The 25,749-nt window shown below is 37.4% G+C and overlaps 2 protein-coding genes across 17 annotated transcripts in view; one reads left to right on the forward strand and one right to left on the reverse strand.

The window, feature by feature from the left end:
* Positions 1 to 25,749, reverse strand: part of mogat2 (monoacylglycerol O-acyltransferase 2) — a 78,162-nt gene that overhangs the window by 17,238 nt on the left and 35,175 nt on the right. For 5 of the 13 annotated variants that reach the window (XM_073913824.1, XM_073913817.1, XM_073913815.1 and 2 more), the window contains 1 exon segment: positions 277 to 455. In XM_073913824.1, coding sequence (XP_073769925.1) covers positions 277 to 300 — 24 coding nt within the window. In that variant the 5' untranslated portion in view covers positions 301 to 455. 13 annotated transcript variants of the gene reach the window in all.
* Positions 11,227 to 25,749, forward strand: part of map6a (microtubule-associated protein 6a) — a 40,288-nt gene continuing 25,765 nt past the window's right edge. For all 4 annotated transcript variants that reach the window (XR_012386447.1, XM_009305492.5, XM_009305493.5 and 1 more), the window contains exon 1: positions 11,227 to 12,237. Coding sequence is in view for 3 of the 4 variants with exons in the window: in XM_009305492.5 (XP_009303767.1) it covers positions 11,552 to 12,237 (686 nt within the window). In the remaining variant the exon portion in view is untranslated. The remainder of the gene's footprint in view (positions 12,238 to 25,749) is intronic.

Consider the following 25,749-nt stretch of genomic DNA (forward strand, 5'->3'; position numbering starts at 1 on the left):
AAAGTGATAAGATATTATTTATCAATTTGAATATATGATACACATTATGAATGAACACTAGATGGCAGTATAGGGTTGCAATCTCATTCTTTCCGCCTGTAAATCACATTCTAAAATCTGACGACTCTCCTAATAAACTCGTCAATCTCAGATACAGTAGTTTATTTTAAACAATTTCTGTAAAATAAAGAAAAGAAAAGTGAAGCTGCTAAGGATGTTCAAAATGTCAACAGCCAAGAAGAATTTTGCTGTGCTTCAGTAAATCTGGTCACTCACCCTAATGGGGAAATAATCTCTCATGTACTCCCACACACGCAGTTTGCAGAGATATGGCACTTTTCTCCCTCCTCGTGAAGGTGTGTCCCAGTCGATGTACCACCAGGTGGCATAAAGCACACTGATGAGCCAGAAACGAGTGAAGAGCAGGATGAAGAACAGGACAATACAGCAGGGCGCTGAAAGAAATAGCACAGATCATAAACAAGTGAATAAAAATTATCTTATATGTCATTTAAATGCGTTAGTGTACAAGCACAGCTCAATGTGCAACCTTTCAAAGTGCAAAGTGCAAGGTAAACAACACTGTAAGTACCACAGAAGAAGACAAAATGGACATCATAACGTACATGAAAAAATGCTGCAGTATTTACATAGTATTTTATAGTAAAAGACTATGTAAACTACGTGGTGACGCAGTGGCGCAGTAGGTAGTGCTGTCGCCTTACAGCAAGAGGGTCGCTGGGTCGCTAGTTCGAGCCTCGGCTCAGTTGGCGTTTCTGTGTGAAGTTTGCATGTTCTCTCTGTGTTGGTCTGGGTGTGCTCATTTGAATTGGGTAGGCAAAATTTTTCGTAGTGTATGAGTGTGTGTGTGTGTGTGTGTGTGTGTGTGTGTGTGTGTGTGTGTGTGTGTGTGTGTGTGTGAATGAGTGTGTGTGGATGTTTCCCAGAGATGGGTTGCGGCTGGAAGGGCATCCGCTGCGTAAAAACGTGCTGGGATAAGTTGGCGGTTCAATCCGCTGTGGCGACCCCGGATTAATAAAGGGACTAAGCCGAAAAGAAAATGAATGAATGAATGAAAAATTGTATGGTAATGTAGTATAATATGCACAGTAACTGCAGAAAACGACAGTAGCCTATATGTATTGTATTATAAATATATTATAGTGTTTACTATAAGTTACTATAATATTTTCCACATAGGAGGAGAGGCTTTATTATTCTAGATTAAATGATTTCACAACACAAGTACTGGTGAAAGTATTGTAACAATTTCTGTATGTGGGCAACTGGAGCTAACATAACATAGCTAAACTGTTTAATCTAAAACGGCTAGCAGGGTGCTAGCATCTAAGGCGCAAAACTTAGTTTCCTCACATGTTGGAGAAAATTACACTTATGCACCATACACCCCATGACTCTAAGTGTCTTTGTTTGCAGCGATCTGGCAAAATAAGCAGGAAGGAGACAGCAAAGACAATTCTCCTATTATTCTGAGCTCCAAAACATTATAAAGATCGAACCAGTAGGGTGCTTCCTTTACACATCATTCTCATTAATGGTGACAGCCAATATTTTTTTATAAACCAAAGAAATATTGGGCTTAAAACACAGAAGCCAACTTAAACAAAAACACAGATCAAGTTTATAACAAAACAACCCAGGCATTTAACCAGTATAACGCATAAAACAACTCTAAACCATCTCCTGATCTCCCTGATGCACCTAGCTATACTGCTGTGGGCCAGGTCAATCCAGTACTATATGTCTGACTTTCCTACATTCATTCTCTTTTTAGTTACAAATTCAAGAACATGCAACTCCATTCACAAATGTTCTACATTGCCTGATGAAGCTCTATTGAGAGAATAAAGTACATTAAAATAAATATGCATGCACTTGGCTCATTTACTATACTTTTCACACCATATACAGTAAAAAATGTATGCAATTTTGATTTGCACATACTTAGGAAATAACAAGCTGTGTTGTAAAGAAAACAACAACAACAGCTGCTGCATCAGGAATTGAATACACACAGTATAGCAGGTGAAAAACAGTCAAGTGTGGTATATCTGAATCCACAGTACTCAAACAAAAAACAAAAGAGAAAGTTCAAGTGTGAGAGTGTATGGATGTTTCCAAGTTATGGGTTGCAGCTGGAAGGACATCTGCTGCGTAAAACATATGCTGGATAAGTTGGCGGTTCATTCCGCTTTGGCGACCCTAGGTTAATAAAGGGACTAAGCTGAAAAGAAAATAAATAAATGAATGTTGCAAACACGTATTGCACCCATAACATGCATACATTTTCAAACATGGTCAGATTGCCGGCAAACAAATATGTTTACACGGATCTGTGTAGTACTGTCAGTATATTGTGCATGTGTGTTTATTTAATGTGAGTTTTTTGTCTGCTGTCTAAGGTTTTCACTGTTTATGTACCATTTTTATTTAAAACCAATTGAAACAATATCCCATATTATCGTTCCATACACACTGAAATAACCACATACACATGTTCCTTTAAACACCATTTATTAAAAACAAAACATAGAAAGATTACACACAATCACAGGTATCCACTCCTCAGAAGCAAACCCTTTAGATTGCAACCCAGGACATTTATACAATATTTTCCCACTTTCCATTCAGAGCAGCCATTTTGGAGTGATATCATCAGATGTCTCATTATTCTCTTGTGTATATTCATAATGGTTGTTTTTTGTGTTGTAATTTAGGTTATTTATGCATACGTATTTACTTCTACTAATTTATATTTTGTTTAATGTGTTTTTTATGTATATTCACCTATATGTTACCATTCCAAACTCTAAAATGGTATAATCCATGAGCAGGGTCAATGATATAAAATGGCTCCCAAACCCTCACTCCGGGTGGGTAGGAGTTGTAGGAGTAGTGTGCAGTGTGGAGAGCAGGAGTGGACTGGCCATAGGAAGCACCGGGACTTTTCCGGAAGGCCTGAGGGGTCAATCAAGCCTGCCATCGCGAGTCTGGCCTGCCGTGCCCCCATTAACCCCCCACCACCCCGCTCTTCACTTTCTAGATCTCATTGGATGTGGCCTGGCAGCATGACTCTAGCCTGCTGTGCACAACAACCCCAACGTCAGTCTACACCCCGGTCTTCAATTTCTAGATCGCATCAGATATGACCTGTCTGCAGGGCTGGAGCAAGCTGAACTGCCGCTCTAGGCAAAGGACGGTTATGCCCTCAACCCTAAAGTAAAAAGCGAGGGGGGGTGTCGAGGGAGCTGTCGTGGACGCCGCCGCCCTCTCTATTTTGCTGCCCTAGACGCGGATATAACTGAGGGCACGGGTGGTGAGGGTAGTGTCGCAGACGCCCTAGACGCGGATATAACTAAGGGGGCCCGGCTGGTGAGGGTAGTGTCGCAGACGCCGTCCTAGACGTGGATATAACTGAGGGCGCGGGTGGTGAGGGTAGTGTCGCGGACGCCGCCCTAGACGCGGATATAACTGATACATCGGATATACGGATATAACCGCCCTCTGTATTCTGCCGCCCTAGGCGGCCGCCTAGGTCGCCTCTATGGGCGTGCTGGCCCTGCCTGTCTATAACATTGGCCCGGTGGAAAATGCTTTCCCAGTCCACCCCTGCTGGAGAGATTGCAATATTGGTAGATTTTGGTCAGATCTTTTTTTTATTTAGCTAAACAAGCCTTTAAATACCTCGCAAATATTGTATAGTTTATTTTTCTTTATTTTCTTTATAATTTATAAGAAATATTTGGAACACACTAACAATAGATTCATTATTTCTCAACTCTGTTATTGTGATATTTAATTAAACTTCGAAATCATTTTTTAAACACAATAATATGATGAAAACGCATAAAATTCCGTTTTAGACATGCCATGGTGTCTGGTTTAATGTTAGCATCTTGAGCTAAAGCACAAAATGGTGGAAATCGTTAGTGGTTTAAAAAGTTTACCAACCATTAGTATCTCAATCTAATGATTCCCTATCGTGTAGTGCAGTTGGGACACTTCATGTACTCAACTTTCACAGCTTTATTTATGCATCAGAGAGGGCGGAGTTTTTAGATTAAGGACTAGATAACTTCAAACATTTCACTATTGAGTGCATAGTGCATTGTGTGTTGTAATTATAATATCAAGATAGCAAAACGTGATACTCTATTCTGAGGTGTGTTGAAGCTGTGCACTTCTATGACAATACTATTAACACCCAATGCACTGTAATCTTCAGCAGTTGGATGGTTCAATGGTCACATGGTACACGTCATAGCTCTCTAACCTACAAGTTTGTAATTATGAGTTAATCTGATAAACACTTTATTACAATAGTGTAATTACAAAAAATACAACATTACACCTGTAACCTGATGCCAGTACGTGTCACGTGACAGTGACAATGTTGTAAAAGCAGTATTCATATTAACATAGAATGGATCTTTTAGAAATTACAGTATGGTATTTTGGATGCCGCTCTTGTTCCTCCAGCTATTTTCTCACTATGAGACACAGTCCAATGTACATACACAGGTGTCAATTCTAGTTCCTGGAGGGCTGCAGCTCTGCAGTTTAATTCCAACTCTATCTAAACTGTGCAGAGCTGCGGCCCTCCAGGAACTGGAATTGACACCTGTGACAAACTAATAATGTACATAGGTCAGGGGTTTACAATCTCTGTCTTGGAGGGCCGGTGTCCTGCAGCGCTTAGCTCCAACTTGCCTTAAAACACCTGCAAGGAAGTTTCTAGAAAGCTTGATTAGCTAGCCCAGGTGTGTCTGATTGGGGTTGAAACTAAACTTTGCAGGACACCGGCCCTCCAGGACCAAGTTTGGTCACCCCAGACTTAGGTCATCATGTAAAACTCAGTTCCTGCGAGCCACAGCCCTGCACAGTTTAGTGCCAACCCTGCTTCAAAACACTTACCTACCTACTTGTAGGACTCAAACAAGTCTGAAGGACTCAATTAGTTTAATCAGGTGTGTTTAATTTGGGTTGAAACTAAACTGTGCAGAGCTGCGGCCCTCCAGACCTGGAATTTACACCTGTGACATAAACTAACAATGTACAGGTCAGAGGTGTCCAAACTCTGTCCTGGAGGGCCGGTGTCCTGCAGAGTTTAGCTCCAACTTGCCTCAAAAAAACACCTGCAAGGAAGTTTCTAGAAAGCCTAGTAAGAGTATTGAAACTAAACATTGGTATTGAAACTAAACATTGCAGGACACTGTAGTTTGGAGACTTGTGACATAGGTCATCATGTAAACCAGAGGTGTCAAACTTAGTTCCTGGAGGGCACCAGCCCAACACAATTTAGTTCCAAACCTGCTCCGACACACTTACCTGTAGGTCTCGAACAAACCTGAAGTGCACAATTAGTTTGATCAGGTGTTTAATTAAGGTTGAAACTAAACAGTGCAGAGCTGCGGCCCTCCAAGAACTGGAATTGACACCTGTGACTTGTGATCTGTGATCAAACTCAGTTCCTGGAGGGCTGCAGCCCTACAAAGTTTAGTTCAATAGGTCAAGTACTCAATAAGTCAAGTGTGTTTGGAGTTGGAACTACAGTAAACTGTACAGACCTGTGGCCCCCCAGGAACTATATTTTGACACCCCAAATGTATACAGTTATATACATAGTTGTACACATACTATTAATATAAAAAAAAACAAATCAAACTGCATGTATGAGCTGCTTGCTTGTTATGTATGTGGTTAGAAAAATCACACAAGACTGTACTGATGGTGATAAAATTCATGTCATGCAAAGTGTACTGTATATACAAAACGTTTGAGCTGTAGACTTACACTGTAAAACCAATTGGTTGGCTTTACCTAAAAAAAAGAGAATAAACCTGTTGCCCTATAGTTATTACCCCTTTAACAAGCATCGTAACCACCTGGTCGACCTTTTATCCATAGGAAATCATTATTATTTTAATTGCTTATTACTATTTATCAGAGCTGGTTCAGTATTTTATTCAATGTCAGCGTGGGCCAAAAATATTTTTTTCAAGGGGTGCACCTTTACAAGGGTTGAATACACTATGTGCATAATTATAAAAGTTGAATTTAGTCAGTGGGTTTACTGACTTTATGTAAAATAATCTTGTTGGTTTTAAGGCAACGTGTTATCACTTTTTTAAGTAACTAATTGGTTTTTGGAGTGCATGCACAAGATAAAAGAAACACATCAGAACAAATGCATTTATAATCAGGATCTTTTGATTTAAAGACTTTGACCTGAAAGTTTTGACCTTGATCTCAGTGATTTGATCACAGTCACATACAGAACTCACTCACTAATAAAATTTATAATGATTTTTTCCCAAATACAGTGATGAGTTTTCAAGAAAGAGCCATTTTTACGAGTTTATCTTCTTACTTTCAGCTTTTATAACATTGAACTCATGAGAAGCAATTAGCCAATCACAAATCAGTTTATAGGCTGCATTATTGCAGATTATTGCAAGCTAATGCTTTGACAGTATTAAAGTACAAGATTTTATGCAAGACACACTGGTGGTCAAACATTTGGAATAATAATCTTTTAAGAGAGTATTTCATGCCTACCAAGTTCACTGTAAAAACTTTAGGTCACTTTATTTTGATGGTTGGTTTGTTAAATTTAAGTTACATTTGCATCTGCATGCCAACTAATTCTCATTAGGTTGTAAGTAGACTGTTAGGTTGGGGTTAGAGTTGGGGTTAATGTAAGTTGACATGCACTATAAGTTTCTTATAATCAGTTAAATGTCTGTTTAGCAGCAGTATCAACAGATATTAAGCAGGCAGTCTACTAATACTCAAATGGACCATCAAAATAAGGGACACAAAGTAATGCAAAAACAAAAGTAACCCAAAGTAATGCAGGGTAAAATGTAACAGAGTTAAGGTATTTGCTCAGGGTTTACCATAGCATGCTTCCGAGACACAGAAACGATAATTGCAGAATAAATGTATTTTGTATTATCTCTATACGTTTTATTTTTTAAAATCTGAGAAAATATGTACTTAAAATTTTCAATTGTTGTGTTTACCGTCTTCTAGGCTAAAAAATGAAACCATTTTTAAAGAAGCAAAAAACAGTGGTTCCTAGCCAGTTGAGGAAAACAACACAGCCGGGTTAGTTGTAACAACAGTGCGACTAATAAGCCACACACTGTTGGACACCAATTAAACAAACAAAATAACTGTTGAATTTTGAGTGTAATGTTGAGAACTTTTAAAATAAAATATTGCTAATAACGCACATAAATGCATTGTACAATAATGGATAATAATGCAAATAAATCTAAATGTGCTTATCCAGTAGATAAATAAATAAACATGCTGTGCTATGTAGAATAAAAATAAATCAGTTAAGTCATGAGGACATACACTATTTAAAGTAAACTGAATTTAAATTCACTGTGTGAAATCTGACTTTAAACACATGTGTTACAACTAACCCTCTGTCTGTTACAAACTCCCCGGCAGGTGGGGTAAACAATTTTTACTCCTGCATGGCACTTTTGGCAATACTACACAGAAACTATAGGTCTAGCGATCATACAATCAGTGCTTATTTGTAGGAGAGGTTTGTGTGTTGTTGGTTAAAAAAAAAAAACTATGGTTTTTCTAACTCCATTACTTTCTTCATTATTTGGCCAAAATCAAGAAGTGTTACTGTGTGCTCCGCTCTCACCTACACACTTCAATTAGCATTCCTATTAGAATATGTTTCAAATGTAATCAAGCAAATTAATTTTGTGAATTTATTACAATATTAAAACAGTGCATTTATGAATATTATTATACTACAATTGCCATAAATATATATTTTGAAGCCTTAATTTAAGTACATTCAAAAGGTACTTTATAGACCGAGTTTTAAGTATAGTGATCTTATTATAATATTTAAGAAACTAATTTGGCATGAGATTTGTGACATGACTTACTTTTAAAACTCAAAGTGCTCATTTTAGGGGGATTTTTCATTTTTTAAAAGCAGTACTGGTGAACAGAAGAGACTTCTTTTAAAAGTATGAAATAATTGTTTGATATTTTTTGTTATACTATAGTTTAGGTCACAATTCACTGTATTAATAAACCATTAACCAACACTACAAGCTTAATAAACTACTAATTAACAGTTTATTAATAGTTTGTAAGGTAGAAGATGGGTTTAGGTTTTGGGTAGGATTAGGGATGTAGAATTGATCATACTTTATAACAACTAATGAATAGTTCTTATCTTAATAATAGGCAGGTAGTAAGCCAGTAGGTAATCGCATGAATTGTGGGCTGAACTAAAATGTTACCACATTATTTAACTTCCAAATTATTTTTTTTTCTTATAAATTTGTTGTATGAGAATTAAAGCAGATCAAATGTGTTGGTTTTATATGTTTATATCTGTTATTATGTTAAATATGTTGGCCAGGACTCCCTGGAAGAACATATTGTATCTCAATTTGACAATTTTGGTAAAATAAGATCATATAAAATATTAAGACACTTTATAGATACATTTCACTTAACACATACAATTCATACTCTAATTGCATGCCATTCAAGGTCAACAGTTAAAGGCTTTGCAGGGCAGCTTAAAATATATAATAAAAGCCCTTTGAGCTTACCAAGAGCCAGGAATGAGAAGACCCATTGCAGCACGGAAGCTGTCTGGAGCCTCCGAACCAGAGGCACATCAGCTGGAGCAAACTCAATCTTCATGTCTAAACCAGAAGAGGACAAGAGCCGGCGAGAGGCCGAGGGATCAGCGTCGCGCTTCCCACTCTCATGCTCGCGGCTACGGTCAAAGTCTGACACCATGTCTTGATCTGATCCTATCCTTATCTCCTCATACACTGCGGGTGATAGGATTATAGCCTAAGAGTAACTTGATTTTACACCACTGAGACTTTTGACCCCAGAGGCAAAGGGCTGTGCAGAAGCAGACCTTACATGAAAAGATGAACGCAAAAATCTGCCTATACCGTAAATGAGATCTGCCAAGCTCATGATGTCATTTTAAATTGTCATATTTATTCTGATGATACTTTGGAATAATTGAGAAATGCCACGTTTACATTCAATTTTTTTAAATAAATCTAAATATAGTAAATACATTAAAATAAGACTGTCCACAAATTACTGATTTTTTAAGCAGATAATATATGCTGTTGAAGGCATATATTCGTTTTCAAATATTTCATGTGATGTTTAACAGACCAAAGAAAAGTTTTCAAAGTACTTCCTATTTTTTTTCTTATGGAGAAGTCTTTTTTCTTTTAGTTTTGCTTGTAATTAAGTTTTATTATTTAAAGAGCACCTATGAGGAAAATCATCTGTTTGGCCAGAACTGTGTGTAGGTATAGTGTGTTCACAGTCATATTGTTGAGATAGTAACACAATGAGTCTCTTTTTTAAATTTCCTGATGTTAAAATAGGATGCAAATCCCTCCCATTTTGAGGCTGACCGAATGTGACGTAGGAGTGCGGTTTCCCCGCCCACCGAATTGATGGACAGCTGCATATTAACATGCCTTCGTAGTAACACATATAATCATATCAACAAGACAGGACATGCACAAAACAACTGGCATTAAAAGATCTGTTGAGCTCATTGTGATCATCAACCATCATCAAACGTGATCAAGAATGAGTTTTACAAGTTTGAAACGTTTTTAAATCAGTGCATGTGTGTAATGAATTACAACGATTTTACCGTCTTTATCACCCCAGCCTCATATCAATTCAATTATAAAAGAAGATGCTTCAATCCTGGTTTGTGGACATTAAATCAGGTTTATTTTGTACATTAACATAACGGATATCCATATTAACGTGAATATTAACGTGTATCCTGTCAAATTTGCATGCAAAAACAGTGCAACGTTAAATCTGTGTGTGTGTGTGTGTGTGTGTGTGTGTGTGTGTGTGTGTGTGTGTGTGTGTGTGTGTGTGTGTGTGTATGTGCGTGAACTTTGTAACAACATTGTGTGTGACTCATCATTCTCATCGACTCATTAATTCTAAAAGTACATCAAACATTCATTGGGAAAGTTTTTACTGTAGTATTTCTCACAAATGTTATGTGAGATCTGCTTCTTTCATGTCTGTCACTGTGCTGTTTATCTGACAGAGATGGAAATACTCTGACAGGCATTTGGGGACGGCGGGTGGTTAGAACTAGCATTAAAGGCACAGGCAACAAAAACAGCTCCATTGTGTTCAGAGCAGAACACAAAAAAATAAACAGGGGGGATAATAATCACTCATTCATTCATTTTCCTTTGTCTTAGTCCCTTTTTTAATCAGGAGCTGCCACGGTGAAATAAACCATCAACTATTCCAGCATATGTTTTATGCAGCAGATGTATTTCTCACACATTCGCACACACACACACACACACACACACACACACACAATGGCCAATTTAGTTCATCAATTCCTCTATAGCGCATGTCTTTGGACAGATGGGGAAACCGGAGCACCCGGAGGAAACCCACCTGAACACGAGGAGAACATGCAAACTGGTCCAGCTGGGACTTGAACCAGCGACCTTCTTGCTGTAAGACAACAGTGCTAACCGCTGAGCAACTGTACCACCATAAGCAGTTTGTCTGTGCCTAATAACCAAACTTTCAGTTAACCTAATTAAACTGGTAAAATAACAAGTATGGCATCATATAGGGTTATCATGGCAAAGACAATAAATAAATACTCTTCAAAAATTCTTCAGAAAATGACATTGTTCAGAATAACAAATACTTCCTACTTTTGAAATCAAATAATCACACACAACTTGGGATTTCATATTATATGGGAACTTCATACAGACATAATGATTTTTATACAGTAGACTAGGCCTGCTCTGTCCTTTTACCCCAACTCTCACTGAATTTTTACAAAATACTTAATTCTGTATGATTTATGAGTTCCTTTTTCCCATTGGGACAAAAAAATTTATCACAAAGTCAAAACTTTCCAATGCCACACACACACACGCGCACGCACGCTTAAATACATATGCAGAGTACAACGCTTTGAACTATTTTTGGAACATCTCTCCCTCACATCATTTGTCCACAAGGACTCTATCTTCTGTATTAGGCGTGTGCGTGCGTGCGTGCGAGTGTGTTTGCGTGTGTGTGTGTGTGTGTGTGTGTGCGTGCGTGTTGGCCCCGCCCACTGCAGACGCTGCGTGATGATGCGCGCGGCAGGTGATTCAGCTCCTCTGGATGGATGATGCTGAGCGGAGGAGGCGCGCAGGAGGGGCTGCTGGATCTTCACTAAATCTCGCGCTGTAACGAGCGCAAGAGGAGCAAAACCGGAACATTTCCCTGGCTAACAAAACACCCAAAACCCCGTTATGCCTCCTATACGGTGGATTTGTGTCCTGTCATCTTTGATAGCATCGTTTTGAGGGGAAATAAACCGTGCGAATCGGACATCTTGTATTTCTCGGCTCGCGAGCGCGCTTAGTCCTACAAACTGAATATAAAACGGCTTCTGGGAAGGGACGAGGTTGGAATAAGTGAAGACGTCGCCAAAACCACCATGGCTTGGCCCTGTATCTCCAGAGCCTGCTGCATGGCTCGGTTCTGGAGCCAGCTGGACAAGGCCGACATTGCGGTGCCGTTGGTTTTCACCAAATACTCAGACGTGTCCGAAATGCAGCATCTCCACCTGCAGCAGCCCGTGCAGAAGATCGCGATTGAAACACAGCCGCTTCATCATGATCACGAGCCGGTGACCAGAGCACCTCATGCCGGCCACGACGAGCACTCCTTCGGCTCTGTGATGCGCCAGGACTTTAAACACTGGAAAGTTCGTCCGGAGCCCAGCTGCAAGCCCAAGAACGAGTACCACGGCCCTGAGATCCCCTTTAACACCGAGACCCAGTATCAGAAGGACTACAAGCCCTGGCCTATCCCAAAGAAGGGAGATCACCCATGGATACCCAAACCCTCTCCAAGCATCTCAGCGGGCAAACACAGCAGCCCGGAGATGATGATGGACAGTGGCGTGGAGAAGAGTGAGATTGCTGATAAGGTGCCAGAGAAGGAGATTCTGTCCAGTGAAAGGAAAAAGAGGCAGGTGAAGAAAGTGGCAGTGGTTTCTGAAAACAACGCAGGGGTGAAGTTGGATAGGGATGCCAGCGCTGTGGAGGGGAAAGGAAGGGCGGCTGTGGATGCCCTCAATCGGCAGATCAAACGAGAAGTCTCCTCTGGAAGCTCCTACAGGTATGGCTACATGAGGATTAATGTAATATTGTACAGAAGCTGGTTCTTAATTGGGGTCCAGGACATGTCAGGGAGATCTCAATGAATTAAATTTATTTGGAATTAGCTAAAACCATTTGTTAGCTTTTTTCTTACTTTATTCTCTTTTTCAATCATTTTAGGAACTAGAATTCCCACAACTGTGGAAAACCTGAGTTTGATTGTAATTTAGGCCTTGAATGGTACTGTATGTTAATGAAATGTTAAGAAGTCACATTATTATTATTTTAATTATTTTATTTGCCAAGCTGTTAAAAAGTATGAAGTTTATTAATAATATAGTAATAATCATTTCTCATTGATTATCATTTTGACTGACTTGGAATAGTTGCGAATGCTTCTAGTGTGATTTTTAAACATGAAATGTTCATTGCAATAATTAGCAAATAATGTTAAATACTGATGGATTTTTGTTGTTGTAATGCTTTATTGGAAGAAATTTTTAGATGTTATGTTTTCTATCTGTAAAAAAAAAAGGTCATTTGGTGCATTAAACATTTGACTATTATTATTATTATTATTATGATAAATTCTGCAATTTACTATTATTATATATTGTGTATTATGAGTATTATCATTATTATTATTAGTAGTGGTAGTAGTAGTAGCATTTATCATAAAAAAAATGTAATAATAATAATTATAACTAAAAAAACTGGGACCATTTTTAAAAAATATTTACAGGTATAGAAACAAAACATATTACATAAAATATATTATAATAATTTAATTACAGACAATAATAACAAACAGTTGTAGTATTAATAAAAACAATAAAACCCTGGGACCCATTAGTCCCCAGACTGATGGTAAAACCTGAACAGAGCCATTGTGTCAGCTAAATGATGAATCTGTAAGATTAACAATTTGACTGGGGGTTGATGTTAGGGTAGTTATTATATAAAAAAAATAACTCGATATTAAAAAAATATCATGCGGCACGGTGGCTCAGTTGTTAGCTCTGTTGCCTCACAACAAGAAGGTAGCTGGTTCGAGTCCCGAGCTGGGCCAATTGGCATTTCTGTGTGTAGTTTGCATGTTCTCCCCGTGTTCACATAGGTTTCCTCCGAATGCTCCAGTTTCCCTCACAGTCCAAAGATATACACTATAGGTGAATTAAATAAACTAAATTGGCAGTAGTGTATGTTGTGTGAATGAGTGTGTATTGGGGTTTCCCAGTACTGGGTTGCGGCTGGAAGGGCATCCGCTGCATGAAAAAAATATCAAGTACCAATTTGCGAGTGTATATTGGAGTGGAAAAGGCTGTATAAAGCAGGTCAGCTGTGGGTTAAATCTTGCATATACTGCTGCACAAACACCTACAGATGGCGGGAGATGCAGGGGGCTGGAGAGAGCACTGGAGCAGAAGCTGTTTTTGGAAATCACTTACTTTTTCTTCAGAGTGAGTTTTAGGGCAATGTGAGGGCAAAACGGGTGTGAGACTTATTAGTGCTCAGCAGTCGCAAGATTTCAGATGTTTTGTTTTTATTAGTGTTGCAAGTCATAAAAGTGGTTACTGATAACAAATGCGTAGCTTTGGTCAAATGCATTTATAGTCCCAACTCCAGATAAACCATCTGCTGTGGAAAGTGCTGTGAAATTGGCAGGTTTGTGAAATAGTCCCTTTTTAGGGCCCTAAAAATGAGTTTTTCAGCTCGCATATAAAACACTGCTTTTCTGTTTGAGTTTATTTGCTTGTTTTTGTGTAAAACAGATGGAGCTGGAGTTTGTATGGTGCTCTGATGTGCTTCTTTTCTATTCAGTTCTCCATCAATCAACGGAAAAATGTTCTCCCTATTTTCAGATTTGGCTAATGGATCTCTATTCAAAAGTCTGTCTTCGTCATTGTGGAGTATTTGTGTTTAATTGAGATGTAGCAATTAATTTGCCCACTCGGTCATGTGTGCTTGCAAATCACTTAATTGTTCAGCTGAAGGCAAGATTTATTTATTTATTTTTACTGTGGATTTATGAAAAATTTATTTTGCAGTTACTTTGGATGAATCTTCTTGAAAATATACACAGTATATGGTGTTAAAATTACCTCATTACATTCACCTTGAATTAACATATGCTGATAAGTTGGTGGTTCATTCTGCTGTGGCGATCCCAGATTAATGAAGGGACAAAGCCGAAAAGAAAATGAATGAATGAATGTATTTATACAAGGCGACATGGTGGCTCAGTGGTTAGCACAATGGCCTCACAGCAAGAAGGTTGCTGATTTGAGCCCCGGCTGGGTCAGTTGCCATTTATGTGTGGAGTTTGCATGTTCTCCCTGTGGGTTTCCTTCGGGCGCTCTGGTTTCCCCCACAGTTTAAAGACATTCGCTATGTGAAACATATGCTTTAAAGTTGGTGGTTCATTCCACTGTGGCGACCCCTGATAAATAAAAGGACTGAGCCAAAGAAAAATGTATGAATATATATATGATGGCCATGTTATTTTGTGCTTGATTACATTTCTGTACTTGAATACTGTTATACTCCGCAGAAAACTTTAAAGCACTGTTTATTTAACTTATATTTTTGCTCTGCTGTATTTATATATGCTTGTAATTTATTACATTTTATGCAGATGCACTTGATCATCCCAGACTTGATCTCGGTTGATCTAAATTGATAAAATCTTTCCAAATAGAGCTATTAATATCACCTGGTGAAATTATGTTCATATCACAATTTATACAACAGTTCTGTCTGGTTCTCCAATCTGACTAGCTGATTGGGATATTCTCCAATATCAGAACTCATACAGCCTCCTCACATTGTGTGTTACTCCACCATAGAGTGACAGCAGATCAGTAAACTCACCACTGTTTGACAAATATTGCAGCTGTTGGACAACATAATGTACTTTTGAGGCTTTTTAGTCAAGAATGTAGTTGTTTAGATTGCAGCTATGTAGTTTTTTTATAAGGATAATGCCTATTTTAATTCAAATGTTTAAAATTTCGGAGATAAAGCGCTTCGGCAGCTATCAGCCTGTCATAGCAGAGCAAAGAGGGTTGACGTTTTACCACAAGATGGCGATAGAGACAGCATAATAAGTCCTTAGGGGGAAAAAAACAGCATTTTTTAAGCATTAGTTTCAAACTAGAGCTGAACAAATAATTACAGAACAGATAAGTGTCGATCTCGCTCTTTTGTATGTTGTAGCGCTCTATTTATGCCATAGTACTCTCGTAGCTTTTGCTTTTCATTGCTTTATCAGGGTTTATTATTGTGAAATCCCAAGAAATACTAGGAAATCTCTGTAGAATAATGGCATTTTATGCTGTTCAGCCTTATAATATTAAAATGTGGTCAAAATCTCCTGTTTTGTCATCACATTTGACATTACGCTAGAAAATCATTCAAAAAGTGATGTTGGTGATTAGGTAACAGCTTCTGCTGTTCTGACCAGCTGCAGATGTGAATGAATGGCTGAAGAAAGTAGATCCTCTTACAAAAGAATTTTAGACTCTGCCTGTTTGATTTTCTTTTTTATATACATGATTATGTCGTCAAACTGTAGTATAAACACAATATCACACTCATAACAGTGCGATATGGCTGTATATCGCCACTGGTGGGACACTATGGCACTCGGCCTACGGCTTGAGCCAACGTAAGCCTCCCACCAGTGCCGACATACAGCCATATTGCACTGCTACTCGTGTGATATTGCTCATATATATCACAGCAAAACAAAATATCTCAATGTCAGATTTTTGCAACATCAAGAAGCCCTACCTTAAATTGATTTACATTACGGAAGATGTAGTCTTTAGCCATCCATATATTAGACTAGGTTATTCTTTTCTAGCACTATGGAGCATTTTGATAAAACACAAGAATAAAATGCATAGTCATCATCATTTCAGCTTTCTGCAACATGTAAAACGTTTAAAATGCAGGATTAGTTTGACTTAATCTCATGTTTAGTCCTTGGTTTTGCCTTTTGACTTGTCAAGCTCAAAGGCAGTGACTGGGTTTAAGCTGTATGACAAGCTGATGAAAAAATAATATTTAAAAAATGATCTTCTTACTGTAAAAAGCATTTGGTGGTGTTTTATTTAGAGCTGGAGGAATCACAGGTGTGTCTTATCAGGATGCAGTGGAGAAAAAGCTGCTTCCTTCCTTCCTTCGTTCGTTTTCTCTCTCTCTCTCTCTCTCTCTCAGATCAATATGTTTTGGTCTGCAGTTTCTATCTTTGGGGTATATCTGTGCAGAAAATCTGTGTAGTTTAAAAAGCGGAAAGGTTTAAAAACGGTAATGTTTCCAATGTATTAATAACAAAATAAATGAGATCTATAAAATCTAATTCAAAGTATTCATATTAAAATAGTTTAGGATAAGATTAAGAATAAAATAAATTATAATAATTGGATGAAAACTAATGCTACTAATTGAAATAAAAGAACATTGTCAACATTAAACCTACTAAAGCCAACACACACAAACACAATCACAATCACGCACAAAAATAACATTTTTTATTGAAAAGGAAGATAATTATATAATGAATTTCACAATGTAATCTAGAGCTGCACACTCTATCGTTTCAGCACTTTCGGGGTAATTTCCTTATTTTACATGTTTTGAGGAAAAAAACTCTTAATTTTGACTCCTAAATATTTCTTCTGAAGCTGAAAGCAAAGCAATATTTTTACTTGATTTAAGAATGTTTCGATATTTGGACTAGAAATGAGACCAAACTAAGTAAGAAAAGCATTTTTTGCATTGTGATTATTCAATTTCTGTACCTCAATACTGTTAGACTTCCCAGAAAAGTGTTGAATTGTGCTATTAAACTTACAATTATTGTGCTATTAAAACTTATGCCTCTGGCATCAACAAGGCATTTGCACCCAAACAACTGCCGCACACTGGATATTTTCTCTTTTTCAGACCATTCTCTGTAAACCCTAGAGATGGTTGTGCAAGAAAATCCCAGTAGATCAGCAGTTTCTGAAACACTCAGACCAGCACTTCTGGCACCAACAACCATGCCACATTTAAAGTCATTTAAATCACCTTTCTTCCCCATTCTGATGCCCGGTTTGAACTGCAGCAGATCATCTTGACCATGTCTACATGCCTAAATGCATCGAGTTCTGCTATGTGATTGGCTGATTAGAAATTTGCATTAAACGAGCAGTTAGACAGGTGTACCTAATAAAGGGGCCGGTAAGTGTACTGTATATAACAAAATATATATATATCACCATGCCATATCTTTCCAATGTCGTTCAGCATGAGTTTATAGGACAAAATAACTGCAAACAGTAATAATAAATATATATATTTTTTTGTATTTCTTTTGCAATTTCTCATGTGATGACAGCTTGATTGGCACAATATAATGTGTGCAATACAAAATGTACAACGTAATGCAGTGAGTTACCATACTGTTATGTCTTTCCTTCCATTTTGAAAATAGTGCTGCTGTAATTGAAGGCACTGTAACCATTCAAGCACTCGAATCTATAAGAAGCAGCAAAGAGAGAGAGAGAAATGAGAGGGAGTTTTGCCTTACAGGGCAGAATTACACCACTAATCTTATTGAGATTCATTCCAAGTCCAAAGTGAATGTCAGGAGGAATATGTCATGCTGTACGTACAGTAAAAAAGATGCTGGAGGAAACCTATTGATCTGGTCCCATTCGAGAGGAAGTCTGTTTCCAGGAAAAGAAAGAAATGGAAGTCAAAAATGAGCAATTGCACATCCAGCTGATCATCAGGCACAACACACTGAAAAATAATTATTAATTGGATTTACTTAATTATTTAAGGTAAGAGGTTACAAATAATTTATACAGGCTGAATTTAAACAAACAAATTTAAAGTAATGTTCATTAATTTGTTTAAATTCAGCCCATAAAAAGTATTTGCAACCACTTACCTTAAAATAATTTAGTAAATCATTTGAAACTTTTATTTTCAATGCAATATGTTGTCCTCTGACAGGTCTAGATACATCAAAACAATCAGGAGGATGTTGTTTTTGGATCAGGGTAAAAAAAAAAAACGGCTTTACATGCTTGTGTTAAACAACATGTTACTCTACCCATAATGCACTGCTCTGGCGCCTCAGCACACAATTCTCTAGTGGCAGCATATCACCATAGTGACAAGGCTGTTCACAAAAGCTCAATGCCTGGGGAGAAGAAGAGGTACCAACCTCACATACAGTACCCTCCCATAATATTGGCACCCTTGATAAATATAAGCTAAGAAGGCTTCATTGTTTATTCATTTTTCTCAAAATTTTGCCAACAAACGGATAATGCCTGAGTTTGTTTTCGTGTGATAGTCGAGGCTTTTTCTTGTAACCATTTCAATCAGTTTTTTGTGATGAAGGATTATAGCTTCGATAAACACAAGATCCAACTAAAATCTCTAATTCTAAAGCTGAGATTTTTGGAGATTTGCTTGCCCACTCGAACTGTCATCCTAACAGACAGACATGGGCTCTCTTCCTGACTGACACTTACAGTTGACTGGAATTTCTTAATGATTGCTCTTAATGGTTTTCAGTGCTTCTGCTATTTTCTTAAAGCCGGTTCCCATTTTGTGAGGCTCAACATCCTTACGATTCAAATCACTGCTAATAATAATACATTTTATTTATAATAATTTATAATCTAAAACATAACAGAGAAATCAAACATGCATTAAATACGATTCAACATAGACCAATTCTAAAGTATAAACACACTATACACACATTAAACACACTGCTATGCTTTTTATCATACCCACTGAGATGAATGAGTGATTTTGACCTACAGTACAGTACGTTACTTTATATTTATACTACTGTGTACTAAAATATGAACATTTCAATGGAAATATACTTCAACAATATTTAATAACAATTATTAATTCATAGTGGTGCAAAAAATGATGCACATACAGTTGAAACCAGAATTATTGGCCCCCCTTTGAATTTTTTTTCTTTTTTAAATGTTTCCCAAATTATTTTTAACAGAGCAAGGACATTTTTACAGTGTGTCTGATAATGTTTTTTCTTCTGGAGAAAGTCTTATTTGTTTTATTTCGGCTAGAATAAAAAGCTGTTTTTAATTTTTTAAACACCATTTTAAGGTCAAAATTATTAGCCCCTTTGAGCTATTTTTTATTTTTTTTTTTGCGATAATCTACAGAACAAACCATCGTTATACAATAACTTGTCTAATTACCCTAACCTGCCTAGTTAACTTAATTAACATAGTTAAGCCTTTAAATGTCACTTTAAGCTGTATAGAGGTGTCATGAAATATGTAGTAAAATATTATTTACTGTCATTATGGCAAAGATAAAATAAATCAGTTTTTAGAAATTAGTTATTAAAACTATTATGTTTGGAAATGTGTTGAAAAGACTCTCCGTTAGACAGAAATTGGGGAAAAAAATAAACAGGGGGGGCTAATAATTCTGACTTCAACTGTATGAATTTAAAAATATATTTTCTTAGTATTTAAAAAAAAAAAAAAAAAAACTTTAAAACATTTTTTGGTTAATATTTAGGAATTTAATATTTAGGGTAATGTTTAGAAACATATAGGAATGATTAAAGGACTCCTATTATGCCTTTTCACTTTATGAATGTTAGTCAGTGTCACACAAGGGTGCTGGACAACGGAGTTGAGGATCCAGGTGCAGTTTATTTGCGAGATTAGTCAGGCAGGCAATGGTCAAAACGGGAAAACAGATGCATACAGAGTTATCCAGAATCATGGTTACAAACTGTTTATCAGATGTGTAAAATGATAATCCTTGCCATTTCCATAGACATCAGCCATAAATGTTTTGATTTGCTACTACATATACTGTATGCATTCAAATGTCTGCAACCCAAAATTTGATCTTCCTCTAAGCTGTTCTCCAATCACAATGCATTGGGACAGCAAACCAATCACAACACATTTTGTTTTTTATAAGGAGGGCCTTTATTAAATGCAGAAAGTTATCATACACCCTGCACAATAAGGTGCAAGACGTGTACATCACGATTTGTTGCTATTTTGAGACCAGAGCAACACTAATTTTCATGTTTTGCACCACGTTGTTTAAATAGCAAATCCATTTGCGCCACTTTGTGGACTTATGGGTGTGCCGGTCTAAAAAGGAGGTGTGTTAAGGTGCATTGTTGGCATGTTGCTATTTTGAGGAACTGAAATTGACTGCGCCATTGACCAAATGAAAGCTGGTCTAAAGTCCAGTGAAGCGCGTTAGTTAACGCTTACACTGTGCTTAATATACACAGGATGTACAGCAATACACACATATCTTTACATATGAAAAAAAATTAAATGATTAAAATGGTACAAAATTAGATCTCTCGCGTTATGAGAAGTATGCATCACTATATGGGGCATAAGAATAGGATGTGTGTTTAGATATAACTCAGTTTTTTGACCACACTTTGTTATTATTGTTTATTTATTTGTTTGCAGTAAATTAGAACTGAATTTAGAAATAGTTTTGAAACAAATCTTTGCACTTAACAAACAACATTAAATATGTAGACTAATAGATGTCTTCAGCGGAGTGAGTTTCCACTGCTTCCTTACTTCATGAAAGTAAAGGAGTAAAGTAAAGCGTAAAAGTAAAGAGAAAGTAAAGAGGTCGAATGGAGGAGGCTCATTCTTTATCCTCGCGCTGCAGATGCTCTGTTAAACAGTTTTCTCGCAAGTGAAGTGTTCAGTTTTTCTACTAAAACTCCACCATAGCAAATGCACCATGGCACGACCCAACTGGCTCTTAAAGGGAATGGGAGATGATACTCTGATTGGATCAACATTTTGTAAAAGAGCATAATAGGACCCCTTTAAACAGACATCTGTGATCATATTTACCAAGGCCGCCAATATTAGTAGAGGGCACCGTGAACTGATGACATTTGAAGACAACAGTTGATTAAATGTGAGCTCATTTAAATAAATAATGTGTTTTTCTACCAACACACTGAATTGTAAAAGTGTTGATGCCATTTATCAAATGAATGATTTGACAGCTGGTACCAAGCACTGGTTTACAATAAGCACAGTAAGCTCATTGTTTGCAGTCCTATTGTATGTGCGTAACAACTTCTCTCTCTCTCTCTCTTTCTCTCTCTGTCTTTATGCTTTTCTCATTCTCTGTCTGTCTTTTTCTTATGCTGTGCAAACTCTGTCTCCTCCCTCTCGTTCTTTCACGTTTGTCCTGTGAGTGTTTGCTGCCTGTGGCCTTGGACTTCTGGCTCCTTTGTACTGCTGTTTCAAGCTTTCTGACCGGGCTTCGTTTGTCTTACGTAACAACTTTCAGTTCTTTCTCTTCACTCCCCTGTGCTCTCAGCAGGGAGAGAACCGAGAAGCTAAATCAAAACACTGTAATATTACTGCTCGGTTCTCAGTGTATGTTTTTACAAAGTACAATTCATCAAGTGATGTGTATTAGTTCATAGATGAAACTAACACATCCTAAATTATGTATGCATTGAATAGAAAGTGGGCGATGTGGTGGCGCAGTAGGTAGCGTTGTCGCCTCACTGCAAGAAGGTCGCTGGTTCGAGCCTCGGCTGGGTCAGTTGGCATTTCTGTGTGGAGTTTGCATGTTCTCCCAGCATTTGCCTGGGTTTCCTACGGGTGCTCCGGTTTACCCCACAAGTCCAAAGACATGCGGTATAGGTGAATTGGGTAGGCTAAATTGTCTGTAGTGTATGTGTGTGAATGAGTGTGAATGAATGTTTCCCAGTCATGGGTTGTGGCTGGAAGGGCATCTGCTGCGTAAAAACGTGTTGGATAAGTTGGCGATTCATTCCATAGTGGCAACCCCAGACTAATGAAAGGACTAAGCCGAAAAAAAAAACCGAATGAATGAATGAATAGAAACTTTCTTTTACTTACCGTTAGCAACAACTAACTTGTTTGTTAATTGAAATATCTGACATAGGCTCAATCTGAAAACGTAGCCCTATTCACCTTATTCTCCGCCGACGAGCGGGCGCTGCCATTTGAATCTTTTTGTCTCGCGACTTCCGGTCACATTCACTTCCATTCATTTGTTGATGTTAAAAACTGCTCGTTACGCTGCTTCATGTTGCAATTTGATATTTTCTTATTATATTTTTCTACTTGGTCTGTATAGTCATGCAAACATTTGTTTGTAGAGCAAGTAGTTTGACCATTTTCTGCCGTTTATTACTCCTAGTCATTTCTCCCATAGGCGAATGAATCGGAAGTTCTAAGACAATCGCGAAAACAGGCGCACTTCCGCATTTCAGAATAAGGTCAATATACATTTTTGGAGATCACGAATAATGTACCCAGAGACATGTATGGCTGCATTTTGTCATATATATATGTCATATATATATATATATATATATATATATATATATATATATATATATATATATATATATATATATATATATATATACATACATACATACATACATACATACATACATACATGCATATATAATGAAAATGGCGAGTGGCTAGTAATGTTAGAAATCTACTAGCCACAGTGGCTGGTGCTAAAACACACACACACACACACACACACACACACACACACACACACACACACACACACACACACACAAATAAATAACTGTGGCTAGTAGATTTCTAACATTACTAGCCACTCACCATTTTCATTAGCCACAATTTTGTCATTGAGATAATATATTTTATATGCATAAAATTGACTTTGACATGCTAAACTGAGTTGATTTAGTTTGTGTTATGTCCACGTGCCTCCTCATTTAATTCACTTTCCACTTTTTCACTTTGTGTTTTGTATGAGCTTGCTCAATGTGAATGAGCAAATGTGTAGCATTGCAATTAGTTTTTATTTTACATAACTTTTCAGGTCTCAAAATAAGGGTTTAACCAAATTTATCTCTGACCACACCACAAATTGATAGTTATTTCTTAGCCACAAATTTTAAATGTGTCAACTTGAGCTTAATATCGCTGTATACATGCTCTTTTTATTCAACAAAACCTTTTTTTTTTAAATGACACTTAAAAAAAGAATTATTGTCATGTTCTAGAATATGCACAGTAATCTGTCCTGCTTAAAGGTCCCAGATCACCGTTTAACTACACATACATGGGGAGTTAATCTCATATTAAAGCAACATTATTGTAAAAAAGGTTAATTAAACCATATTAACAAAAATAAAAATAACTGTAGGTAAAAGAAAGCAGGTGAAGAGAAGAATACCATGAGTAATAATGAAAGGATGATCACATGCACATGGTTATAGGCTTGTTATTAATCTGTCCAAATAATAATTAAAACGAAAGCAGGGTGTTAATGTCTGTATATGTATATGTATTATATATATATATATATATATATATATATATATGTGTATGTATATGTATATATGTATAAGTATGTGTTTGTCAATACAGTATTTGTTAAATAATGATCAACTCCAGGATCATTTAACTACCGAAATCTGAAGAAACAGCTGCTGATAGAAAATAACTTGTATTTAACCCAAAATGCACTGCATGGGACTGGAGCATGATTTTCACATCCCCCGTTTTCTCCAAGGGTGTTAATGTTCCCCCACATGCTGTCCCATGACTTTGCTCATCAGCTCGGTGGTCACAAAATAACAGGCCCTTTATATTTAAAATCCTTCCTTATTCTGAGTGTAAAGTAGTCTGATCCAGTAATCTTATCTAATCTCATCTCCAGCAGAACAAACATTCTCTTTTTTAATAGCCTAATCCTAATAATCTTGCAGAATGGTTGATTTAGTCTCAAAGCTATTGATTTGGTTCCTTTTCATGCAAGCTAAAGCAGCTAATTGATGTAATGGCATGATAAACGGTTCACCCTGTCTGACATTGCTGTCTTTTTCCTGTCCCATCCGTCCTAATCAATACAGTCTGCCGTCCTGAGGCTGTAAAATTACACAACCAAAGAAAGAAAAAAGAAAGAGCGTAATGGCTATAATTACTGGAAGTTAGAAATGATGTTTTGCAGTCCTCAGAAATAATTATAATAACATAATATTAAATGGTCATGACAATTTTTGACAAAATCGTTAAAACCAGTTTATAAATGAGTCAATTGTTTCAGTTTATCTGAGATGTACATGTATTAGATGCACTGCGGATAAGTTGCATGTTGGGTAATCTGCAATGCTCATACCCGTGAAGTATATACCATTTGTCTGTGTCAAGTCAGTGAATAAAGGCTCATTACTCATCCTAAAGCATTGGCCACTGCCTTAGGAAAAACTCTCCTCTGCTGAGATGCAGATGGTGGGACGAATCTCTGCATTGCCGAGTGTGCGCATCAGTCTAGATCTACAGTTTATTGCAGTGTCTATATATAGTAGCGGTTTAAAAATAGTTCATCTATATTCAGTCATTGTTATTTATTGTCTAGATTATTTCTATTCAGAAAGATTACTCTTTATATGTGTGATCTCTGATAACATAAAAACGGCAAAATCTGTTTGCACCATGATTGTTGACCATATAATATACTAATACAACATTCTGTGACTAGTATGCATTTTAGCGGTTATCTACTATGCTAGCATACTTCTTAATGTGGATAGCACACCTTTAAGCAAATGCAAAATTTGCATTTATTTTCAGAAAAACAAAACAAAAAAGGCAAAAACATTGATGACTTATCTTGTATTGTTTATTCAATCAAATCCTCTTTAAAATGAAAGTCCCACCCCCACATTCAGGTTCTTACGCTGGGTTCACACCAAACGTTGAGCATTATATTAGAGGTCCGACCAGATTTCTGCGTCACAGGAATAAATTTCCGAATAAAGCGCGGGATCGATCGGTAACTGGTTTTATTTTGGACGGGAGCGGGCGGTCTAACAACATCACTCCCGACTCCTGAGCGAGCGAGCACGTGTATGTATGTGTGTGATTGAGAAAGCGTGAGTCTGCGTTTAACTTGTTTGTTGCAGTGTGTGTGTGTGTGTGTGTGTGTGTGTGTGTGTGTGTGTGTGTGTGTGTGCGAATGAGAGAGAAAGCTTTGTGTGCTGTTTGTGTGTGAATAGGAGACAGAGAGTGATGCCTATGTGTGTGCGTCACTTGCTTGGTGCTTGTGTGTGTGTGTGTGTGTGTGTTTATACAGACAGCTTGTTATAGGCTGTCTGGACTCTGTATAGCTGGGTGGTTTTCGGTTTTGTTCTCCCCCCTTACTAGTGAACAGGCGCGGCGGGTAGAAAACGGGGCGGGTCGGGCAGCGTGACAACAAACGCTGAATTTAAGCGGGAGAGGTCGGGTTCAGGCTAAAACCCATCCGGAGCGGGTGTCAAAATTTAGTCCCGCGCAGATCTCTACATCGTATAACTTGCTCTAGTTTACCAGCGGGATGTTTTTTGCCTTATGCAAATATTACACTTAAGTTGAATTATTTGATCTTGCACGGAAGTCACAGAAATGCTTAATTCTGCATTTAGTGTGAACCCAGCATTAGCACTGAACAGTGTGGGGTAAGT

This window comes from Danio rerio, chromosome 10 (genome assembly GCF_049306965.1).
Source record: "Danio rerio strain Tuebingen ecotype United States chromosome 10, GRCz12tu, whole genome shotgun sequence".
NCBI lineage: Eukaryota > Metazoa > Chordata > Actinopteri > Cypriniformes > Danionidae > Danio > Danio rerio.